The sequence below is a fragment of the Limulus polyphemus genome, unplaced genomic scaffold, assembly GCF_000517525.1.
Source record: "Limulus polyphemus unplaced genomic scaffold, Limulus_polyphemus-2.1.2 Scaffold416, whole genome shotgun sequence".
NCBI lineage: Eukaryota > Metazoa > Arthropoda > Merostomata > Xiphosura > Limulidae > Limulus > Limulus polyphemus.
Genome location: NW_013666026.1, coordinates 353585 through 365590, shown reverse-complemented (window position 1 = coordinate 365590; position 12006 = coordinate 353585). Strand labels below are relative to the sequence as shown.

Sequence of the window (12006 nt, the reverse complement as noted above, 5' to 3'; positions counted from 1 at the left end):
TTGTATATATATATATATATATATATATATATATATATATATATTAGAATAACACACACAGCTTGAAACTTCCATAAGCAACATTAATTCATTCGTGGAAATATATTTTTAAGCTGGTTCATAAGGTTCATTGAGGAAAAAACAATTTAATGCTATTTCTAGCTTATTGGATATTTCTACAGATGAACTTAATCTATTATGTAAATGGGGATATATGTTATGGAAAACAATATAAAATAGAACTTTGTCTAGAAAATTGTTGTTTTTTTTTGGGGGGGGTAGAAATACAACAGCATTATTCTGCCACCACCAGTACATTTCCTGCATATTTAACACATGCTCCGTTATTCTACCACCACCAGTACATTTCCTGCATATTTAACACATGCTCCATTATTCTGCCACCACCAGTACATTTCCTGCATATTTAACACATGCTCCATTATTCTGGATTCCACTACCAGCTTTCTTTCATTGCTTATGAAAGTTACCTTACTTATGCTACAAGCCTTAAAATTCACTTTCAATGATGATGATATAACAGTAATTTCTGAACAAATAATTACAATGTATCATACCAGAAAAACTTTATAACCAAAACAACAAAAGATACACAAATTAAACTAGTTCTCCTAATCAGGAGTATGGGTTTTTTTTAAAAACTCTCTGTCCAAGAGAAAACATGCTAGAAAATTCCACTTGTCCTACATAAAGATCTAGTTGCTCCCTCATAATCCCACGAAAAAGTAAATATAATTTTTTTTAGAATTTCATTTTTATCTAACAATGAAAATTACAATACAAATTCTGAGATTCATATATTAAGAAAGCAAAATAAAATGCAGTAAAGATCCACTGTTTGCATAATTTCTAAAAATCTAAATCTTTGATAATTATAATAATATCTACATCAAACGAATCATTTTTATACACAAATAAAGATACTGTAAGCAGATGCAGTATTTTTATAAGTTAATAAAATGACAAAACATAAAAGTTTTTAAATAATGTCTGATTCACATGACTTGACACAATAATTTTTTTTTAATAGTGCAAAATGGATAAGTTCATGCGAATAATTGTATTTCAATTATACATGTATATATATGAAGAGCTTAGATGTAAAATGCTGTATATTAAATTTTTCCATTTTGAGAAAATCTGCTTTGTTTGCTGCAACTTTCACAATAAACATTTTATTAAATCAAAAAGTGGAAAATTTATTAAATAAAACCATTATAAATTATGATAAGGAAACCCAAAAAAATCTAACTATTACTTCTTTCAAATTTTAGAAAATTTGCCTTATTTTTGAAAAAAATGTTTTATACCCATTGGTCCTTTTAGTCAAAAATGCTGAGTATCTATTAATATAATGCTGGTGATAGATCAATCTTGTTAGGTATGTCTTATACCACATTTATATGTGATATTTGGCATTTAGTATAAGGATTTTACAGTACATCATGTAGAATATCCCCCATTCAAGAACGGAAAAAGAAATGATTTACATGAATGCTGGCATGAATGAAAAAGAGCTGTCAGTTGGGAACTTACTGCAGATAAAAGCAATGTAGTAATATCTTTGCATTAACTTAAATAGTTTTGTTACTGTGGGTTGGTGAATTGAATGGATATGTATATTGGTGTATAATTTTAGTTTCTGGTTTAGAATCACGCAGTTGAATGTTTGTGTTCATGTAGTTCACAATTTTCAGGAACTTGCATGCCTCCCTAGAAACCTACCTGGAGTGTTTTTCTAGCAACAGAAAAAACAATAAGAAAAAAAATAAACAACAACAAACTTGTCCAATAGTATAACGGTAAAATATGTTATCCTGAGCTTCATAAGTGATATAAATTCCACATCCCTGCTTATATATCTGATAATCAATATGTTAATACACTGTTACAAAGTACTACAGGTTTCTTTACAAGATTGTTAGCACAAAATGTAGAGCAGATACATGTATTTTCGTGTAACTACAAAAAAATAAACAAAGACTGATGGGAAAGATTTTTTTTAGTTACATAATGATGTGACATATAAAATAACTTTTAATTCTTAACTTGCATACCTTAAGTTTCATTGAACCAATAATTTGTAAGTTACCACTAAAAGAAAAGTACAGTGCTCTAAATCAAAACATGATTGAATCAATAGGGGTGGAAGTGGGGCACAGATACATTTTAAAGACCCTAACTCTGGATAGCTCAAATGTTATAATTTTTCACTTAATAGTTAACTATTTGATGTACTAGTTCACAGAATGGGAAAACATCTGGGGGGTTCCTTGGTGGGTGACATAGAAGGGGAAGATCTGAATGCCGACTCTTACCCTTGGGGGTGGGAGGCTAAATGTACAAAGACTTTTTTTCCAAATAATAATTTATACATTATTACAGATAATAAAATATGGAGTAAAATTAATAGTGGAAAGTGAGCTACAACCTTAACTGTCAGACATTCCTCTCAGCTCTTAAAGACCTTATTCAATACATTGTTTTGTTTAGACAAATCAAAGTTTACTTTACCTGTAAGGGAGTGAATTCACACTGATATGGACTGAAACTGGCCATGTAGTTCCAAGTGTCATCACCAATATCATAGTCAATATCCACCTAATTGTAATTATTGTACAAAATAATAAAAATCAACACAATTTACAAGATCTGGTATCTTATTCTCCAAAACAAGTTATTTTACTTAAACCTTATTAGGCTTATTACCAATATGAATTAGCTTAATACATAAAATACGCACAACTTGTATATAAATGTATAGTATTGGTAGAAAATCTGGGTACAAAGTAAAAACACTCAGATTTTCTCACACGTTACCAAAATGAAGTGCTGTTTAGGTTTACATATTTATGTCTATATATATCTATCATTAGATCTAACAGATTACTTTTAGGATTGGGCAGCACAACTTCAAACCAGCAGAGGGCCAGACTGTAAGTTAACAATCCACTTGTGGGTCATAATGCTAATTAACAATCTAGAATCCTAGATCGTACCATTCACCTAAATGCCAGAACATATAATATCTGTCTACCATATGTTTAAAGCTAAGTAATAAACAATGTATTGCACAAACAGTAACTTACCTCCTCAAAATGTGAAATAAGTGAAATTTTTATTTTACAAAATTCAATTTTAAATGCAGATATTTCCAGTGACCCACAGACCACCAACCAGTTGGACAGATGTCACTAGAGACTATCATCCTATATTTCCTTCCATTTTGTTTATTTGTATAATCCTTAGCAAGTTTGGAATGCTTGATCACTTTCAAACATGAAATATTTAGGGATTTGTGGCAATACTTTTTCCACATACAACTGTAAAGAAAACTTTCTTCCAACATTTCTTCTACTAATTCTAACTTCACACATATCTTGCAGTTCTGCCTTTATTTCTGGGTATTTTTTTAAAAACTGATTTGATATTGAAATTCATCAAACGATACTATTCTCCCATCTAAACTAATAGCTGCAGCAAAATGCTCTAATGTTCTTTGAACTGTACCTTCAATACACTTTTAAGCACTACACTGTTGAGGTTTCTTTTTTAACATGTACAGCAGTAACTTGTGCTTTGATTCTTCACTGTTTAATTATAACTTAATTTTCCTACTTTTCTTAGTTTCAGCCAGGTTGAAACTTGTAGTCTTTGGATAATGTTGACATTTAACTGTTAATGTACTGCAATTAATCTAAATGAAACAAGAGTGTTGATGATTTAATGATATAATCAGATTTATCCGACTTAACAGTTATAGCCATTTGGTGTGGCAAGCAAATTTACCCCATGGTATCACAAAAACTTTTCGTCATAGTGCGACAATCGGGATAGTCACACATCCTTGAATTTCTCACCTTAGTACTGCATGTGCAAACATCACCTAGCAAAAGTGCAACTAGTGGATTTTGATATTGAAAGAGTACTAAAAAGGTCAAATTCTAAATTTCATTTTGAAGTGGATAATTCAAACTTTTCGAGAAGCCACCTGAAATTTAATTATTCACTCAAAGGGCTAAAATTAATGTAAGAAATAAATGTATCATTATAAAAATATGTGTCTCTAAATCAAACCCACTGAATCCATAAATAATTATGTCCAGTACAAATTCATTGTGATAACATCTATGAATTAAAATATTATGGTAATTATTATCATCATAAATCAACATAAGGATATTACACAGTGACACAGCACAAGGAGGATAAAAAATATTTTGTCAACAGTGGTTCTACTTGTAGGACTTTAAGTCAAAATTACTTTTTCTTCTACTCAGCTTTATGATTTGTTCTGTATTTGTTGATACAGAGAAAGCAGTGGAAGAATGATGGAAAAATAAAACCCTTTAAAGTCAGTGGAAATTTGTAATGCAGATGATAATAACTTACATACGACTGTGATGAGATGTTTGAATGGAATATAATCTTAACTAAGTATGAAGTTATACTTTGTTTCTATGCAGCTCATTTATCCAACATGCTAGTTTCAAATACTAAATTGAATTTTTTTTTATAAAACCTAACAGAAATTAACATATTCCTTACCTGAAAATGTATTTCTGATAGGTATTCACCTCTATGCACAGATTAGCTTCAAGTCATGCTATTCTGCATTAGAGATTTGCATGCCACCAGTCCTATGAAACTCCGACCTAAAATTCATATGCATTTGTGCTACTGCGTGATGTATCATGCAGCAAAACCCTCCACCAATAGGGGTGCAACACGTCTACTTGTGTAAATGCTCCTTGTACATTCACATGCAAAAATCCTCATTCTTTAATAAGGCAAACAATAAAAGTGGGGAGGAAGGGTGGGAATGTGCACAGAGGTGTGAATATCTAATGGAAATACATTTTCAGGTAATAAAAATGTTAACTTCCAATGTGATGACTCACCTCTGTGTACAGATTAGCTAGAACTCCACATTGAGAGTACTAAAAGGAAGCCCATTGGTTGTGACATCTTAAGGCAGGGGCTCCATAGGGGCATGCTTGTGGAAGACTGCATCTCATCTCAAACAGGGTACACCCTTTGCCTGATTGAAGGATAAAAAGAGGTGAAAAGCCTGAAAGGTACCGTAAAGTTGGGCGGAATAGGTACATGACTGTCTGAGAGATTGCATACAAGCTGTTGGAAGTTGGAACACCAATCAGTGTAGTAAGGTTGAACCATGTTCAGACTGTACCAAGTATGCTCACCTCCTTAACCATTAGTCTTTATGGGTCAATACCAGCTACGGGAAAATGGCACATACAAAAAGTATCTGTACACAGCTCCTCCACTAAGGGCCCAAGCTAGTTGTGGGAGGATGGAACCACAGTGGATACAAAATAAGGTATAATTATGAAACCACCACTCAACCATCAGACTCTATGGGCCCATCACAAGCTGTGGAAGTAGGGTTAATGAGTGGTACATCACAGTTGGATATTAAGAAAGATCAATAACTCCAAAGTCATAATTAATGGGGTCATGTACTTGCAGGAGTAGGTAAGATATGTGTCTAAAATCCACTCGGAGATTGTGATGTATCTAGACAAGTTGAGGTGGTCTGTACTACACTCTGAAAACAACCCTGCCTCACTTCTCAGTGTAGAGAGACTGTGTTTTAACACCTACTTTCAGGTCCCAATTAGTGAGGATTTGACATGGTCCACAACCAAGGCAGCTGGGAGCTGGTGAGTGACAAAGGTCTCCCATATAATGCTTGGAGAAGGCTTGAATGGGTAATGAAAAACACTTTAATATAAGTTTAACATAAAAGCAAATGTACAATGTTTTGACAAGGTTTTGTCATCATCAGAGTTGATGGAATGGGTACAGCTTGGATCAGACTGGAAAACATTATATATAAGTACCATGAGTAGAACTTCAGTAGTCTTGTGAAACATTCCATCTCATAGTGGGCACTGATTAGGCTAGGGCAGATGATCTGAGCACTTTCCATTATCCTAGCCCGATGCAGAATGTAGGGTAAATACACTTTGTGAGGCAACACTAGCTGTCTAGTGGAATCCAAAAGTAGAAGATCAGTGAGGAAGGAATAAGTAAATAAATAATTCCATCTCTTACAGGTGCAGGGTTAATTGAAGAATGGCTGTTGGTGGAAATCTGTATACTGCTCAAGATGAGACAGGCAGATATTAGAGATAGTTAAATGTAAGATGAATGACTCTGGGGTAGTCTGCATGTCAACCCAGAGAAAGTGGGGAAAAGTTGAAGAGAGTAGACTTGAGAGAGCATATAAACATCTGCCATCAGAGGGGCAGATACAATCAGTAATGGAGTAAGGAGAAAGGCCCCAGGAAGAGGGTGTGTCCCAGTTACAAAAGGACAATGACAGGAACCACAAGGAGGAAGTGTGACAAATCCTGAGCAGCCCAGATAGGAAAAGAGCATTTATCCAAAACAGAAATAACACTGAAAACAGAAATTGAAGGAGGGGATATGGGAGAAAAGGAATGACAACTTTTCTCTACCATGGAATATGAGGGAAGAAAAGACCACCCAAGACAAAGAAGAAAGGAAGCATATTAATGAGAAAGTGGGAGGAAACAAGATATGTGTGCAACAGCTATTAAAGGTAAGTTAGAACAGGACTCAGGAGTCCAGGGAGAGCAGATATGTCTGCTAGAAGTTCAATATGGACCCGGGTAAGAGCATGCAAAACTACAATGATGATCCAATCAAGCAAGAAGTAACAGAGAAGCAGTAGATTAGGAAGGAATGAAAGAGGGTAGAAAAGAGGCAGAGAAGAAGGAAATATATTACGTCAGGAAAGGTGCAAGAAATGCTGCCTTAAAACCAGATATAAAAGAGACTTACAGATCATGGGAGAACCCTCCTGTGAAATAGGAGGAATATGTTATAATAGAATAAAGTCAAAGTGAAATGGCAACAAAGGTCAAGGCGATAAGTACATCCTGTACATCAGCACAGGGAAGAGGTAGAAAGGTGACAGGAGTAGGACACAGGGATAGCTACATGACAAAGGAAATGGATTGGACAATACCACATGTATTGATAAAGAGATGTTATATCCTGAGAAAAGAGTAATGTATGAGGGTGAATCAGAAGGGTGGTAAAAAGTTGGGAATGGGAAAACAGGACTGAGACTTGAGGAGGTGGAGTAACAGAAACAAGGCAGAGATATACTGTGAAGGACCACCAAAGAGGTTTCTTTGTCCCTAAACTGAGCAAGGACCTGAGGAGGAGATGGAGAGGAGGACTGAAGGGATAGACAGCCAGGAGATCAGAAAAGAGAAAATTAGCAAAGAGAGATATGACAAGGCCACAAAAGGAGAAGAAACAGTAAGAAAAAATAACAATGGAAGACCAGTGTGTGATGAACCAATCTACAGATAGGACATAGTCATGTCAAGAAGACAGCTCACAACAATGTGTAGTGCCCAGAACCAAGTCTTCTATATGTATATGTAAAGGAGTAAGGAAAGAAGATTAAACTTTAAATACTAAAAGCACATGTAATGGAGTAAGTAGCTACATCTAAACATTGACTGTGGACAACACTGTATGGAAAAAGATATTATATCTAAACCCTATTTTATAATGGTACATGAGGTAATAATTAACCAGACCTAATCATTATAGACAATGTGAATATGAGAAGGAGTAAAAAACTAGGACAAAATATGATCTACAATATGTACCTGCAAAGAAGTAATGAACTATAATAAAATATTATTGTCTATGTGTGACTTGTCAAGGAGTAATGGGTGAGAACTAAACATTATCATCCATGGGTACACATTATACAGTAAAGCTGTGACAAAACATTAATCATTTAAGTGGGCATGTTAAGGAGTAATGAATGAAGTCTTTACATTATAATTAAAGTATTGCAAGTTAAGGAAGAATAAAAAATATCAAAATATTATCTCCTATATGTACATGTTAAGGGTTAATGGAAGAGAACATAGCATGCACGTCTAAGTACACATGATAAAGAGGAACTAGATTAAAGCATCATCTACCATGTGTACATATTTTACACTCTGAAATGTAATCTAAGCCATTATCAGGAGCCTATTGCTCAAAGAACTGGGTTGTTAATAGATCATGTACATCAACTAAGTTATTCATGAAGCAATATTTTGGCTTCTGAGATGTAATAAACAGAATTGAGACCCTAGATCTCAGACTTCCAGTATTCTTTATTCTAAATCCAGATGAAAAATATTATCATCAAATTCTTGAAATAATTTTATATTGTCATTCTAGAAGTCATATCAAGTCAAAGTTACAACAGTAATCAATACCACTAGGCATTACTACAATAATGGAATTATGATGGGTTAGCCCATTTTATAGGTATTAAGACCTTACAGACTAAGTACCTTCTTAGTACCTAACCATACCATGCTTACAATGACATTGTTGTTAATGTTAAGTTTAGACTGTTTAGATTTATGACTTACAACTAAGTTATGCTGTTACAGGCTAAGTCTCTCACAGGTTTAGGTCTATCACAGACGAAATAAAGTAAATATAGATCTAGATCGAGTTTCATTACTTTTATATCTGTGTATGGGAATTACTTTGAATGGTTCATTGCTAAATTGGCACATAAATTGTGTATAAAGCACTTACAAAAGTCTCACATGTTCAACAACAGCATGTGTCCATTATGATGTGATGCATACTTCACTTTGAAAAATTGTCAATCAAATACATTATGAATTAATGTACTTGCTGGTCTACAATATTTCAGAGATTTTCCAAAGTAAGCATACATTTGTAGTAGCCATTCGTCCAATAGTTTTGGGTAGTGAAATTCAGAAGTCAGGTGTTCTTATTTTAACTACTTAAACTTTTGACAGTAACAAATGTAAAAAACAAGTACTATATAATAGCAGTCATGATAACATAACCAATAAAAACTAGCTTCTTCACACAACAGTAACATGGTTCAAACAATATTGTTAAGAGCCCTTAAGCTTGGATGTAATGATTTCTTTAGACAGCTTCTTTTTCACCAAACAGCTTGAAAAACTTTATAGAACAAGAAACATATTACATTTGAGCAAGTTTTGGAAGAAGAATAAAGGGTATTTAAATGTAGCTTTCTCTTTAGTGAGAATAGCCTATTCTGATACTTAATTGAGTTAAGAATGGTTTACATAAATATATTCAAAATCAATAATGGATATACTTTTGTACATGAAGTTCCACCTGACTTCAAATGATAAATAGATTTTTGTCTACAAACGTAAATACCCACATGTTCATGATTAAATATTATTAAATACTGCTGAATACCACAATATAGCTTGCACATAAATTGGTTGAAAATTTTAAGGTAAGCACTGAACAATGCAAGGGAAAGATTAACATTAATACTCTCATAACATATATATTTTAGATTGATCACTCGCAAAACAATAATAAGTAACAATAGAATATTAAAGCCACTTTAAGATCAAACAAATTACTGGAGCATTTATATCCATTAAAGTAACATTAGGTAATAACAGCACTACTAAGTTTTAACATAAAACTATTCTTGCCACATCAAGATATAACGTTTGCAAAATCTAAAACTAAACATAAAAATTCCAGCCATTGCCTTATAGTAACTGAGAAATCTCACTTACCATATCTAATGCCCTTTCTTCACCATCTGACATGTATTCTTCTTCACTAACAATTTCTTCATACCCATCATCATCTTCAACAGGCTCTCCCTCTTGAAGTTCCCCCTCTGACAGATTATAAATGTGTTCTGGAGGGGATTGCTCAGGTGTAAGAACTTCAAAAGCCTCCCCTTCTGTATTAGTTACAGGTGCAACTTGTTCTGTTGATTGTACAGAAGGTTCATTATCATCTTTTGGAGTTCTAGGCCCACTACTCAGTTTCTCTGGTTCTCCAGGGAAAGCAGCATCAGGAGTACGAGGTCGAGGGTGTCTGGAAGGGGAAGGTGGGGGAGAAGAAGGGCGTCTACTTTCTGGTCTATGCTGAGATCCACGACTTTCACGACTAGAATCCCTCGACCTAGAACTTGATCTTCTATCACGCCTAGAATCTCTACCCCTGTCACGATCTCTTCCTCTTTCTTTACTACGTTCTTTTCCCCTTTCTCTATCCCTATCTCGGTCACGGTGACGATCACGACTACTGGATTCTCTACCTCTATCACGGTCTCTGTCTCTACTATATCTGTCTGCAACATCTGGAGAGTGTCTCTCCCAGCTACTGCCTCTTTCTCTGTGATCTTTATCTCTTCGTTTTAATTCTTTTTCAAATCGATGACTCCCTTCACTTTCTCTGTATTCATGTATACGAGAATCCTTTTCCCACTCTAGTTCTGTAACAGGTGGCCTATGTTCATGTTCCACAGGCTGATTGTATAGGGGATGTTCATGTTGAATCTCATGCATGGTAGGATGCTGAGTTTCCCAGGTGGAAGTAGAATTTGCATAAGTTTCTGCTTGGTAAGTTTCTGGAGGCTGAAATGAGTGCTCTTGAGCTGGCCAAGCTTTTGAGTAATTTGCAGCATCATAATGATTGTAAGTGGAAGCTGGTGGTGGAACTGGAGCTGCAGGAGGGACTGCTGCTGATGCTACTGTATGATGCTCAGTGAAAGATGTAGCAACTGGTTCACTGTATTTTATTGTCATGGGCTGTTCTACAGGACAGATTGAAGGAGGAGGAGGCTCACCATACAAGGGAGGTTCCCTAGTAGGCTGAGGAGGTGGAGGTGGTTGTTCTGGTAACACTTCTTGGTGAGGAGCTGGTCGTTCCCAGTTAACAGACGTAACTACTGGTTCTGAACGTTGAGGCTCATAAGTGTCGGCTGTTTTGTTTGCTGAAATATTAGAGATAAAACGTTAGAATTATCGAAAAACAATTTCAATTAACAGCTACTAAATATATCTTTGATAACAAGTGAATGTCTTTCACCTAATTTCAAAATATCAATACAGCTTTAGTCTTCAAACACAAGTGCAAAATATGCCCACATATAAAATAATTTCAAATACTTTCTTTAGATGTCTCATTTCAGATCTTGTATATCTTTAAGGGTCTCATTAATAATTTTATATATCTTTAACCTTTTTCAGGGTAACGAAGTACATTCATTTTTGCAAATGATTTGTCAAACACTGTAAATTAAAAAAAAAGGTTAATATAATCCAACAAGGTATTGTCCTACATAAAAGTATTGTAGTTATTACATAGATACAGTACCAATGTTTGTAATTGTCCCTTCTATCACTTTCTATTAAAGCCAAATTTGAGTAAATACAAAATTTTATATAAAGGCCTTGTATTTATTACACACATACAGTACATGACCAATATCTAAATAGTGTTTGTAATTGTCAGTTCTTTCATTGAATGTCTCAAGTCCATTTAACCTTATCGCTTCAAGTCATGGGTCAAAGGCCATGTCATTGTGTTTGTTGACTTGAATTCAAAATTTTATTGAACTACTATTTTATGAATTTTTCTCAATAAGTTTGGTATCAACTGTAGATTATAACTCAAATTTTAGTATTATACATTATTCAATTTCTTAATTTAAAAATAAATATTAACAAAGCCCTCTTAAACATAGATTTTTGTGTGTCACATGGTATGTTGAATGCAACACTGGTTCAAATTAGATGTTTGTGATGTCAAAGTCTGTAGTTTCGTATGAATTAGGAACTCGAATTACCAATATTAACATGCTAGAATATAAAATAAGAACCTCCTATGTTTTCTATTTGCTGAGATATTGTTCATGTACTGAACCAAACAAAGTGGCCTCGCTCAACTCTCTCCATTTCTAGAAATGGTCCCTTATATACACTTACTTGTGTATATGAGATGTGAATAACCAATCAAAAGCTCAGAATGTCCCCCTAGTGGCTTTCTCAGCCATTTTCATGTGTTAGGATGCCATCTTGTTCTTTTGAAACAAAATTTCAAGAAGGTAAGTTTTGTCTTTTGTCTACCTGAAATTTCATATTTCTT

At 34.2% G+C, this 12006-nt stretch overlaps 1 protein-coding gene across 3 annotated transcripts in view; it reads right to left on the bottom strand.

Annotated features, from left to right (window-relative positions):
• Positions 1-12006, bottom strand: part of LOC106458095 (protein virilizer homolog) — a 100597-nt gene that overhangs the window by 69252 nt on the left and 19339 nt on the right. For all 3 annotated transcript variants that reach the window (XM_022384231.1, XM_022384232.1, XM_022384233.1), the window contains exons 6-7: positions 9642-10852; positions 2536-2622 (exon numbers count right to left, since the gene is read on the bottom strand). In XM_022384231.1, coding sequence (XP_022239939.1) covers positions 2536-2622; positions 9642-10852 — 1298 coding nt within the window. The remainder of the gene's footprint in view (positions 1-2535; positions 2623-9641; positions 10853-12006) is intronic.